Consider the following 14,123-nt stretch of genomic DNA (forward strand, 5'->3'; position numbering starts at 1 on the left):
AAAGTAATTTGTCACGAGGTTGGAGTGGGTGTGTGTGCTGGGGGATTTAAACCAAGATGCTGGAAAGGTCAGTGTATACCTGCAGTCAAGTAAACTTGCTTCTCTCAAGTAATAATAATTGTGGTTTTATCAAGCTCTTACTATGTGTCAAGCACTGTACTAAGAGCTGGGGTAGATACAAGATTATCAGGTCCCACACGTGGCTCACAGTCTAAGTAGGAGGGAGAAGAGATATTGAATTCTTATTTTGCAGATGAGGGAACTGAAGTTTAGAGCAGTGAAATGACTTGCCCAAGGTCACACAGCAGACAAGTGGTGGAGTCAGAATTCAAACCCAGGTCCTCTGACAGGCGTGTTTTTCTCTAGACCATGCTGCTTCTCTTAGTACATTTGAAGATGAGTCAATAGCTAGACTCTCTCCAAGACAAAGATAGGTCTATGGTGGAAACAGTACAAGGGTAACGCTTAGAAAAAATGATTTGGAAGTAGACAAGGGAGTGAAATCATTTTAAACAGTAATAATTATTATTGATATATTTTTAAGTGCTTATGATGTATTAAGCACTGTTCTAAACACTGGGGGTAAATACAAGTTAATCAGGTCAGACACAATTCCAGTCCCACATAGGGCTCACAGACTACGTAAATGCTTCTAGGACAGAGAAGTAGCTCTGGATAAGCAGGTTTGTTGGCGGTGGTTCAAAATGCAGACAATAGTCTATTCACACTCCCAGTGCAGTGTAAAAGTGGGTGTAAAAGCAAAGCCAACTAGCCAAAAAACTATTAGCCAAGCAGATGGTTGACATTTCTAAGTTTCACTCTTACTCTGGAATATATAGAATAACATATTTATTTATAGTAATGTCTATCCCTCTCTCTAGACTGCAAGCTCATTGGTGGCAGGGAACATGTCTACCAACTCTGTTGTACTGTACTCTCCCAAGCACTTAATACAATGTTCTGCGTACTGTAAGCACTCAATAAATACCATTGATGATGATGAAAACAAAGTCCACAATTTTTAACTAGAAGAACTGTAATACCAATGCCCGTTGTTAATGTTAATATGCCTGGAAAGCCAAAGGAGCAGCTTCTGCAGTGGATAGGAACTTTTCTTTTCAAACATGTCCTCAAACAGTAATTCTGGAGAATGGGGAAAATATTTTTTGCAATACAAACTATGTTTAGAAAGGCTGCTTTGGATCTAAGTTGAGTTTCCACTAGAGGTACCATGAAGCCAAACCAACTTTATGGACAGAGATCCTCCCGCATGGCAAATTCCTCAAAGACTGACCATTTGGGGGTTGGCTTATAAAAGAGATTCTACCTTTTCAGACATCCTTCTTGTGTGGGCAGGGAATGTGTCTGTTTGTTGTTACACTGTATTCTCCCAAGCTCTTAGTACAGTCCTCTGCACACAGTAAACTCTCAATATAATTGACTGACTTTCAAAATGGAGCAAGGGACTCAACAAGCAGATTTGCCCACCAATCAGATTCTGCCTGGGGGAAACCAATCAGAGGAGGGAGCAGGTGGGACTGGTCATAAATTAATGCTTTAATTGGAAGAACACGGACAAAACAAGGGTTTCCCAGAAGCCTGTCATTTGTTCTAGGAGTCATAAATTAGCAAGCCACTAACCTACTATGATGTGGCTAATTCAGCACTGAGAGTCCCGGAATGTATCCAGTGATTTTCATAAATGTATCTTTCTGATTTATTTCTTTCTAAAGAATTTTTCATTCAAATAACCCTAACAATGATGATTTATCAAATTCTGCTCAGAAAAAAATATATTAGGCCTGTCCTAACAACTTGTTAGTGGACAATTTAGGAACAAAATGTTTTATAGGTGTTACATAAAATATGCATTCAGTTTCCGTGAAGTTGTCTTGCATGTCTTCTCAATAGACTAAGATGGAATTTATATCATTGAGATATATATATATTTGGTTTTATTCTGTCACTAAAAGCATTCAGTGATGTGTGTCAAATTGTATCAGCAAAATTAAATGACTTCAGAACATGGAAAATTCCTTTCAGAAGTGCAAAACAGGTTGTTAAAATGGTACCACTGCATTCTGGAAACCAACATGGAGTAGTAAGAAATTGCCCACATAACCACCCCCAATTATATTAGAGTCCAAGAGAGATGCTTTACATTTATTTTTTTTTAGCATTTGTTAAGCGCTTACTATGTCAAGCACTCTTCTAAATATCAGAGTAGATACAAATCAGTCAGATCGGACACAGTCCCTATCCCAAATGAGGCTTACAGTTTAAGTAGAAGGGAGGACAGGTATTGAATTCCTATTTTACAGCTGAGGAAAATGAGGCACAGAGAAGTTAAATGACTGGCCCAAGATCAAACAGCAGGCAAGTGATAGAGTCGGGATTAGAACCAAGGTCCTCTGACTCACAGGCCTGTGCTCTTGCCACTAGACTACACTGCTTCAGATGTATTCTTCAAACTAATTATTTTCCTCCCTAATTTCACTTGCCCCCGCGTTTTTGAAATGAACTATTGCCGGGCAAATCTTGTAAATTGGGAAACTCATGGAATAGGTCAACTGAGACCCACAGAATGTGCAAGTGCTCCATGCTGCTAGTGAGGAGCAGCATAGTCCATTGCATGCCCTGGAGAATCCTGCATGAAGTGATTTCCTCTTGATTTTCAACTGTACAAATTCCACAGTCTAATCTGCACTTCTTTTGATTGTCAGGCAGATCACTATGCTCTCCAAAAAGCCTTTTAAAAGCTTTTCACTAGAAAAATAAGGGGCAATGTGTGAACCCAAGCTTCTCAGTCCCATTATTCTTCCCTTTGAGGAAGATGTCAAGAGTGTGCGTGGGCATGTGTGCTTTATGGTATTTGTTTATGCTATGTGCCAGGCCCCATTCTAAGCACTGGGTAGTCCTGTCTACAAGGGGCTCACAGTTTAAGTAGAGGTCATGGTCTAAGTGTGATCTATCAAGCAATCAATCAACCTATCATAGTAATTGAGTGCTTACTGTGTGCAGAGGAATGTACTCAGCCCTTGGGAGAGTTCAATATATAAATTGGCAGACATAGTCCCTGTCCACAAACTGTGTATAATCTAGAAATAAATGACAAATTCTAGGAAACAAGTGAAAAGACAATACACTTAATAATAATAATAATAATGTTGGTATTTGTTAAACGCTTACTATGTGCCGAGCACTGTTCTAAGCGCTGGGGTAGACATAGGGGAATCAGGTTGTCCCACGTGGGGCTCACAGTCTTAATCCCCATTTTACAGATGAGGGAACTGAGGCACAGAGAAGTTAAGTGACTTGTCCACAGTCACACAGCCGACAAGTGGCAGAGCTGGGATTCGAACTCATGAGCCCTGACTCCAAAGCCCGTGCTCTTTCCACTGAGCCATGCTGCTTCTCCAAGTGATTGGAAGTGCAAGTAGAATCCAGAATACCACTATCAAAGAACCTGACTGAACAAAATTACAGCTTCTGGGTAGCCCTATTTTTGCAGGTTGGGTACATTTGACAGAAAATCTGGAAACTGACTCTGTCATGATCTGTGGCATTTTGGTGTAGAAAAAAATCATTCAGGAAATCTCACTGTTAGGTGTAGGTGAGGAGGGGGGCATACAATAAGTGGAGTTTTGTGAACATGGTACATGGAGGATCAGGACTTCTAAATGAGTGTAGTATTGAACCAAATCATAAATAGAAGGTATGACTGGAGGATTCTAAAATTCACTAGAAACAAGAGATCCACCATATTCTTCTACGTCTTCCATCTCCCTCATTCCTGACTCACTTCCCCCCTCCCTCTCTTTCACTTAACTTCCCATACTCCCAAATCTTTCTGTTCCCCTCTCACATTGCTTTCTCCTTTTGTGCCTCCTCTGCTTGTCCTTCCTTTATCGTCTTCTTTTTCCCTTTCTTTTTTTCTTTGTGTTCTGCCCCACTTTTCACGTGGATTCTGTTTTCTGGAATTTACCCATCCCTCTTCTCCCTCCTCTTTGTTCCATTCCCGTGACATCTCTTTTTTTCATTTCCATCCTTTGTAGTTTCTTTTTCCCTCTCCTCTTTGTTTTTCTCTCCGGGCCCATTATTTTTATTCCCCACCCCCCTTTTCTGCCTTTGGCTCTTATCTTTTCTCGACTTGTTTCTTTCTCTTTTTATCATTTTTTATCATTTATCATTCTCTCCTGTGAAAACCATCTCTGATTTTGAGTGGGAGTAGCCAGGGAACCCAGATTCCCAGAATTTCAAAGGGTGCTGACAACCTGCACTGAACCCTTCTCCCTGCAGGCACAATGTTGCCCCTGCCTTAACCCACCTCACAGTCAAACAGAGTGCAGAAATTTTCTTGGGCGGGGATGTTGGGGGAGGGGGGAGAGACCATAGAGTAAGCAGGGAAACCCTGCTCCAATCTAGAGAGCAAAGATGTCCTAGGCATTACTGGCATCTCCAGAGAAGCAGAGGCTATGCAGTTGGCATGAGGCTCTCCTCTCACCAAAGCCTTCAAAAACAACACTTCTCCAAGGGAGGAGGTGTCATTACGTGAAGACCCTCTCCCAATTCCAAAAAGAAGCCCTTGACTCCAAAGGAAGCCTCTGATATCAGGGTGGTTCAATCTTACCCACTTTCCTGCAGATGGCAACCCTGCCAGGTACCTGGCAGGTATCTTGATAATACTGAGAACAATACCCCAGGGTCACCATTGCTGGGACCTGGACTAATGCCTCAAACAACTTGGAGATGGGACTTCATTTCTTCCTCCATGCCCACCCCTCCAAACCAGGAATCCCCCACTTGAGAGCAATTCAACAGTGGTAGCTACCAACTCCTGGCTCAGCTGGACCCTGGCATAACTGTGGTATCTAAAAAAGGTGAGGTAGCCCCATGCCTCCACCTCCAGTGAGAACTATTGATTCTATTTAGTTGCCATTGTTTTTACGAGATGTTCTTCCCCTTGACTCTATTTATTGCCATTGTTCTTGTCTGTCTGTCTCCCCCGATTAGACTGTAAGCCCGTCAAACGGCAGGGACTGTCTCTATCTGTTGCCGACTTGTTCATTCCAAGCGCTTAGTACAGTGCTCTGCGCATAGTAAGCGCTCAATAAATACTATTGAATGAATGAATGAACCCCCTGATCACAGCCAAGAAAGCCTACATGAGCACTTTTTTGAAAGTGAAAAAGTAGCATGGGCTAGTAGATAGGCCATGCTCTATGGTCCTGAGAGTCAGATGGTCAGGGGTTCTAATTCTGGCTCCATCACTTGTCTGCTGTATGACCTTGGGCAAGTTACTTCATTTCTCTTGCCTCAGCTACCTCATCTGTAAAATGGGGATTGAGACTTTGAGTCCCACATGGGACAGGGACTGTGTCCAACCCGATTTGCTTCTATTCACCCCAGTGCTTAGTACAGTGCCTGGAATATAGTAAGCACTTAACAAATACCATAATAATTATTATTACTAAAATGTCTTATCTGGTGGACATAATGGAGAATGTCCTTGAAGTCAAATGGAACTGCTTAACTGATGCTAAATATGTCACCATTGCTGAAACAGCAAATGGAAGCCAAAATAGTGTTTTATACTCATCTCTGAGTATTTCTTTTTCACTTTCCTCCACCACCACTTCACACACAACAGCCCAGCGAGGTGAGATTGCAGAGTCATCGGCTGAGGACTTCACGATGAAGAAGCAACTCTTGAGAATCTCATAGCTCCATGGAAACCAGAGGGTTCTTGAGATTTTTTATTTGTTTCTTGTTTTCTACTTTCTTTGTATCCCTCGGCAGTTGGTTAGGGTGTGTAATTTGAATGGATTATGAGTGTCCACTGTGAAAACACTCCCATAGAGACCCAGTTGTTGCTTAAGGACTGGCATTCAGGTGGCCAGCAGTGACCTAAAGACGAACATGATGTCATGTGTATTATGCAGAGAAACACGATGACACTGGACAGATGCTATTTTGAGGCCGTTGTCCCGATCTCGACAAAACCTAGATCGATTTTCCAGGGTGCTCTGACACCCCTTCAATTTCTCCAGGGCCACGTCATTCCATGTCCAGGACACTACAAGTAGCATGAGAAGCAGCATGCCTAGTAGTTAGAGCATAGGCTTTGGAGTCAGAAGGACCTGGGCTAATCTCAGCTCCACTGCTTGCCTGCTATGTGCCTTTGAGCAAGTCACTACACTTCTCTGTGCCTCAGTTACCTCATCCATAAAAGGAGGCTTAAGATGGAGATGGGACTTCATTTCTTCCTCCCTGCCCACCATGCCAAATCAGGAATTCCCAACTTGGGGGAAATTCAACAGTGGTAGCTACCGCCTCTTAGCTCAGCAGGACCCGAGCCCATTGTGGGCAGGGATTATCTCTATTTGTTGTTGAATTGTAGTTCCCAAGCTCTGCACACAGTACAGTGCTCTGCACACAGTAAACACTCAATAAAAATGACTGAATGAATGAATGAATAAATGAACTGTGGTGTCTAAAAATGGTGAGATAGCCCCACACCTCCACCCACAGTCTCTCCCCACTCCAGTCCATTCTTTGCTCTGCTGTCCGGATCATTTTTCTAAAAAAACACTTGGTACACATCTCTCCACTCCATTGGTTGTCTATCCACTTCTGCGTCAAGCAGAAACTCCTTACCATTGGCTTCAAAGCGCTCAATCACCTTGCCGCCTCCTAACTTACCTCTCTGATTTCTCACTACAACCCAGCATGTTCCCTTCGCTCCTCTAATTCCAACCTACTCACTGTACCTTGATTTCATCTAGCTTGCCGTTGACCCCTTGCCCACGTCCTGCCTCGGGCCTGGAACGGCCTCGCACTTCATGTCCAACAGACCACACTCTCACCACCTTCAAAGCCTTATTAAAACCACATCTCCTCCAAGAGGCCTTCCTTTCTCAACTAAGCTCTCATTTCTGTCACTACCTTTCCTTTCTGTGTCACACTTGCAATTAGATTTGCACCCTTTATTCACCCTACCCTGAGCCCCATAGCACTTATGTACACATCCACAAGTTATTTTTCTGCCTGTATTCCCCTCTAGACCACAAGCTCCTTGTGGGCAGGGAACATGTCTACCAAATCTGTTGCATTGTACTCTTTTAAGTACTTAGTATGGTACTCTGCACACAGTAAGTGTTCAGTAAATCGATTGATGTCATATTAATTCATTTTAAAACAGGAAGGAGGGAGTTTGTGCCAATCTGGCACAGGCATCAATGCATAAGAATCTATCAATCAATCAAACAATCAATGGAATTTATTAAGCCCTTACTACAGGCAGAGCACTGTTCTAAGAATTTGGGAGAGTGACCAAGTGACCAGATAAAAGTGACGTAACCCCAGATTGTTTTTCTTTTTAAAACCCTAGCTCCCGAAAGTTATCTTCCAGAGTATTTAAATGTCACTGGGAAAAAGACCTAAAAAAAAATTTGCCTTGTAGCTATAGCAACCAGCGAGCCAATCATATCGGGGAACCTGAGCTTCCCCCACAGAACTGGCAGTGTGTTTCTTTTCAGTTTGAAAATGCTGATTGCCAAAATGGAGGGGAGGAGGAGGGGAAAGGGGAGACCTGCTTTCTCGTTTCCCTGTATACCCAGTACACTGTTCAACTAAGGTCACTCTGGAGTCCTAAAGCTGTTCAAGACCACCTTCAGAGAGGAACTGGTCTCTCTCCTCATTTAAAGGACAATAGCTTGATTCATTGGAGTCATATTAATTATCCTAAGTAGGTATTAAGCCCTGCAGGACACACCACAGACACAAAGAGCAATATCTCCTCTTCTATCAATGACACAGGATGCTCTAGGCAACCCATCTTCCCCAAGACCAGCCCTCTGCAATTTTCTAAAGCTCTGTGTAGGGTATTCTACTCCTTCTCCAAAATATTACTCAATAATTACTTTTTTACTATTCTGCAATTCAGAAACAAATGCACAATTGATTTTTGTAGCTAATATCTACCCTGCAATTACATTTAAATGGTTTCTTCAATCCTAGAATTATATGCACTTTCATTTTTCCAAAATGCTTATATATTACTTTACTCATTTTCCCCCTCTACATTCGCCATGAGGTAAGGAGAAGCAAGCATTATTAACTTTGGTTTATAGAGGAATAAACAGAAATTCAAAGAGATTATGTGATTCGCCTGAGGTCACTCAGCAGCTCAGAGGCAAAGCCAGGACTAAAACCCAAGTCTCCTGAATCCCAGTTCCATATTCTTTCCAATAAGTCTCACAATAGAAAGTAAATGCTCAGGGTTTTTTTGTTTGTTTTAAAACTGTTTCCAGTGATAATAGTAATTGTGGTATTTGTTAGGCACATACTATGTAGTAAGCCCTGTACTAAACATTGGGGTAGCAAAAATATAAGCAGATCAGACATAATTCCTGTTCCACATGAGACTTACAGTCTAAGAGGGAGAGAGAACAGGTATCATCCCTATTTTTTCAGAAGATAAAGGTAAGTAGTCAAGCCAACATTAGAACCCAGATCCCCTGACTCACATGCTTATGTTATTTCCATTAGATCAAACTGCTTTCCATAGCTCTACCATGAATATACCCCCGCAAGGTGCTGATCATTAAATTAAGTTCTGCTTCCATCATTTGTTTAACAGGCTTTACCTATTCTCCTTGGAATTGTAAAACCTCCCTATTAAGTTTGTTTCCAGCATTTAAAGCCACAAACCGAAGTTGCCATTCAAATGGAAATATAGCATATTGAAATCCATGGTATTTCATTTTGGGATATCCAAAATGTGCTCAACATCACAACCTGCATAGGATTTGGATCTTGGCAAAACAGGGTGACTCTAATTCATGAATCTGCTCAGCGTGCATCTCATGGCTCAGATCTTTATCAAAATGATGATCATAGGATTGAGATGCATTTTGTTTAGGGAGATTTAGGATGATCATGACGGGTCAAAGATCATTTTTTAGATGTGGCTATATCTAACATTAGCTACAAAAAATAAAAATCCATTCAAACTAATGAAGCTGAGAAAATGAGTCGCTATTACCACCCAATCAGGGTAACTTTTTATAGTATTCATTAAGCACTTGCTAGGGTCAGACATTGGTCTAAGTGCTGGAGTAAGTTACAATGTTAAGCAGGTTGGACACAGTCCATGACCCACACGGGACTCACAGTCTTAAATCACATTTTACAGATAAAGGAATGGAAGCATAGAGAAGTGAAGTGACTTGCCCAAGATCACCTAGAAGACAAGTTGGCAGAGCAAGTATTAGAAGCCAGGTCCTTCTGACTCCCAGGCCTGTGCTCTATCCACTAGACTACACTGCTTCATCTGTAAAATGAGTATTAGAACTGTGAGCCCCACGTGGGACAACCTGATTACCCTGTATCTACCCCAGTGCTTAGAACAGTGCTCTGCACATAGTAAGAGCTTAACAAATACCATAATTTGTTAATTTGTTAATAACAAATTATTATTATTTTCTCTACAGGGATGGAAAATTATTTCCCAAACCTTTAGCTCCAGAATCATATCCCCAAAGGGTTGGGTGTCCTGGTGGAGTGAGAATATGGGGAAGTCAAGAAACTCTATGCTCAAGTCCAAATTCTGCTTTAGTCAGCTATCTCAAACTCTCTAAGTCTCAGTTTCCTTATCTGTGAAGTGGATCCTTATTTCACAAAGATATGAGGGTAAAATGAGGTAAAACATTAGAAGGTTCTTTGGAAAAATAATAAACTCACTACATAAATTCAGGGTGTTCATATCAGCAAAGGTGTATCTAGAAAATAAAACAGAGCATAGGCCTGGGAATCGGAGGACCTGGGTTCTTATCCTGGCTCTGCCACTTGCCTGCTGTGTGACCTAGGTCACGTCACTTCACTTCTCTGACCCTCAGCTCCCTCATCTGCAAATGGGGATTCAATACCTGTTATCGCTCTTACTTAGAATGTGAGCCCCAGTTGGGCCCTGATTATGTTGTCTTTACCCCAGCAGGTAGTAAAGTCCTGGCACATAGTAAGAACTTAAATACCACCATTATTATTGGGAGAAGCAGCAGTGGTCTAGTAGGTAGAGCATGGACCTGAGTTCTAATTCCAGCTCTTCCATTTGTCTGCTAGGTGACCTGGGCCAAGTCACTTTACTTCTCTGTGCCTCAGTTCCCTCATCTGTAAAATGGGGATTAAGGCTATGAGCCTTATGTGGGACAGTGATTATGTCTCACCCAAATATCTTGTAGTTACCCCAGTGCTTAATACAGTGCCTGACACAAAGTAAGCGTTTAACAAATATCTTGATTTTCAGGTAACAAATCCAATCTCTGTATTGAGGATTGGGGCCCACATTCAGTAGCAATGGGCTAGTGGAATTGGGAATGTTTCTGCTTCAATTCCCTAAGGATAGGATGGAGAAAGGCACTCCTCTCTCTGATCGTGTACAGGGGAACAGATGAGGCAGAGGAACCAGGCAAAGATAGGAACAGATAGGCACTGTGGGAGACCGAATGCAGGGAGGGGGCCCAAGTAAAGAAAGCAGCATGGCTTAATGGATACAACATGAGTCTGGGAGTCAGAAGGACCTGGGTTCTAATTCCGACTCTGCCACCTGTCAGCTGTGTGATCTTGGGCAAGTCATTTCATTTTCTGTGCCTCAGTTACTTCATATTTTAAATGGGAATAATAATAATGATAAAGAGTGTGAGCCCCATGTGGGACAGGAACTGTGTCCAACCTGATTAACTTGTATCACCCTCAGCATTTAGAAAAGTGGTTGGCACATAGTAAGTGCTTAACAAGTACCATAATTATTAGTAGTAGTATTAAAAACCATTGCGAGGTTCATAGGTCTCCCCGGGGGCCTCCGGCCAAAGATGCTTCTCACCATCTCGCGTTCTCGCCTCCTCTTTCGTTGCTTTGGGCTGGGCCGTTCCATCGTGGGGAGACAGCCTCACTGACCCCGGCTTTCCAGACTCGTTGCTGATCCCGGAGCTGTTCTCACTCAGCGACCTGCTGAAGTAACCATAGCAACGGGGAAGGCCATGAGTTTCTCTCAGAGAAATCTCGTTTCAAGGTTATTTTGTCCATATCTTGTGCATGGGTAGCGTGTTCTGATTTTCTACCGCCCAAATAAGATGCAAAATCATCGACCACAGCAGACCAGCAGCAAAAGCAGATGGTTATCTCATGTTTTCTGAACTGTGTGTTTTGCCTGCATTGAAAGGGATTTCAGCACGCTTCTCTGTCAGCCCCATTTATCCTCCCTGACCGACAGCAACTTCGAAAAATCCAGCAAAAGATAGGATACTCCCAGCTTGACTGGTATCCAGGATGATAATTCTTTATTTTCCCCATTTTGGAGGAATAGCTTGTAAAGGGATGGTTTGCCACTCCTATACTGAATCCTTTCGCCACCTTCAACTAAGATTTCCTCAATCTGCCCATAAGACACATCTTCTAGCAGAACTGCTGTCTGATAAGCTCACTATGGGCAAGGACCAAGTCTACCAGCTCTGTGGTACTGTACTATTCCCAAGTGTTTAGCACAGTACTCTGCACACAGTAAGCATTAAATATTGATTACTTGATTGATTGATGAGTCACGGTTCATTTTTTAGAAACTACCTCTTTGAGGAGCCTCCCACCTCTCATTCTTCTCCTTCGTTTTCCCTCTCTTTCTCAACCTTCTCTCCACCTCCCAACAACAAGGTCTGAAATTAAAAGTTTGATTCAACAGGACCACAAGTTTCTCCTGTTGAATCAGAATCTTACCCTCTTTAGTGCAGTGAGGAAATCTCCTCCAACTGCCGTTCAATGGTAACTGACTGTAAGCTCTTTGTGAGCAGGGAAAGTGACTACTAAATCTATTATATTATATTTTCCCAAGCACTTAGTACGGTTCTCTGCATAAAGTAAGTGCTCAACAAATACGATGGATTGATTGATTGGTTAATGGATGCTCTATATTCCAATCAGTTCTGTGGGGTAGTAGACCAAAAGCAGATAGGGTCCTGGCCCAATCAGCCTGATGGAAGAGAAATTGGAAAGAAGAATTTTGGAACCAGAGGCTCCATCTAGTAGAGTGCTCTGCATTAATTTGATTGACTGATTGATGGATCTTACTTCACTAGGAAATGGTCCTGTTTCTTCACGTATATACTGGACTCTCCCAAGCGCTCAGTTACAGCACTCTGCACACAGTAAGAATTCAATAAACATAACTGATTGATTAATTGAATCTGCCCAACAGGAGATAGTCTTTGTGTATACGTGGGACAATAAGGATGGTCAGTGCCACATCAGCCTTTTCTGTTATGTCCACATCTAACAGTAATAATACTAATAATAATTGTGGCATTTGTTAAGCCTTTACTATTTGCCAGGCAGTGCTTGGGCTGGAGTAGATAGAAGATATTTGGGTTGGACACAGTTCCTTTCCCACACTGGGCTCACAGTCTTAATCCCCATTTTACAGATGAGAAAACTGAGGCCCAAAGAAATTAAGTGACTTGCCCAAAGGTCACACAACAGACAAGTGGTAGAGCTGGGAGTAGAACCCAGGTCCTTTCACTCCCAGGCCCATGATCTTTTCATGAGGTCACGCTGTTTCCCTAGGCCACCATCTATAGGTGGCTTCGAATTAGTAATGTCCTCCTCAGTTCTCCCTAAATAGCACCACATACATGGAAAAATCTGTTGAGTCAAGGACTACAGAGGAGCAAGTGTCTCCCCAATCCTAAATCAGCCAATTTCAGAGGTATCCAAACTCCTTCAGGCCTGGAGTAATTTAGAAAATAATAATCAGGATGGTAAAGGTCAGAAAAAATGAATGCATATCTCAAAGGGCCTGCCATACCCATACTCCCAGGAGGGAAAGTGATGCCCCCAAGGTCTTCGACATGCATTTAGAGTATGTACACAATTAAGGGGCTATTTTAACCTCTGAAATACCCCTCCAATCAATAATCTCGGTGATGGGAGACAATCCTACCTTTAGTAGTTTGTTAGTGACATGGTAGAGTGATATAACAATGTAGGACTTCTATAGGACGCATTCAGAGACAGTTCCTCATTCCAAATTGTGGTATGTTCTCTGAATTTCCTGATGAACATTTGCTGGTAGAAAATGGGGACAGACCAACCAGGAATGCTACTTCTAGATAGAACAACACCCAAATAATGTTCAAATAAAATATTAAAAATCCTAATTAGGTTGGTAAATCTATTCTTGATTGTTTCAGCCCCATTTAAATGACCAAGATTTAAGATGCATATACAATGTTGTTGCATAAGCAAAAGACAATCTCTGGCCCATAAAAATGTTTCCATGGGACTCTGTTTCCCCCACCAACTTGTTCTGCTGCATCTTAAAGGGAAACACTGACCAAGAATAGGACCATCCACTTCTAAGAAACTCTGACTTTACAGGTGTACTCCATCCAGTTCTAAATGTATTAGATAGGCAAGGCTCTCTTCTCCTGTTCTATATTCCCAGAAGACACGCCACTGAAAGAATCAGGCTATATTACCTCTCTCCCATGCAAACAGTTCCTCACAAAAGTACTACAACAAGCAGGATGGAAATAGATTTGGAAAACAGCATGATAAACTCCAGGACTTCCCTGGTCTTTCTAAATTTCTCCTTCTCCTACTTCTCATTCCGACCAGCAATTCCCGATGGGTCCCCGGGACGTACCTCTTTCGGGTTTCCGTGGACTTGATGGTCTTAATGGTGCTTCCATCTGGGGGGGCGTCTCTTTCCTGAGAGGCAGGAGCATCCCGAACTGGTAAGGGTAAGATAACTGTCTCCTGGGTCACGGGCACAACCTCATCTTCAGCCCCCTGCTGTCCCAAATGTTGCTTAGCATAATCAAAGCCTTGAACAGGCTGTGGAGAGGAAATATACAGGGTTAAGGGAATTTCTAAGAGTCCTGGTAAAATGTTCATTCATTAAATGTTTGAGTGTTTTTAACCTTTATTCACTGCTACCTCAGCTCCACAGCACTTCCATACATATCTATAATTTATTTATTTATATGAATGCCTGTCTCCCCCTCTAGACTGTAAACTCCTTTTGGGTAGGGAATAGCTCTATTATATTGCCTTCTCCTAAGCTCTTAATACAG

General features: G+C 42.3%; 1 protein-coding gene across 1 annotated transcript in view; it reads right to left on the bottom strand.

The window, feature by feature from the left end:
* KIAA1549L (KIAA1549 like) overlaps positions 1-14,123 on the bottom strand; it is a 200,368-nt gene that overhangs the window by 54,570 nt on the left and 131,675 nt on the right. Inside the window, exons 13-14 of the mRNA XM_039911466.1 lie at positions 13,694-13,884; positions 10,883-11,007 (exon numbers count right to left, since the gene is read on the bottom strand). Of these exons, the coding sequence (XP_039767400.1) occupies positions 10,883-11,007; positions 13,694-13,884 (316 nt within the window). The remainder of the gene's footprint in view (positions 1-10,882; positions 11,008-13,693; positions 13,885-14,123) is intronic.

Source organism: Ornithorhynchus anatinus, chromosome 3 (assembly GCF_004115215.2).
Source record: "Ornithorhynchus anatinus isolate Pmale09 chromosome 3, mOrnAna1.pri.v4, whole genome shotgun sequence".
Lineage (NCBI taxonomy): Eukaryota > Metazoa > Chordata > Mammalia > Monotremata > Ornithorhynchidae > Ornithorhynchus > Ornithorhynchus anatinus.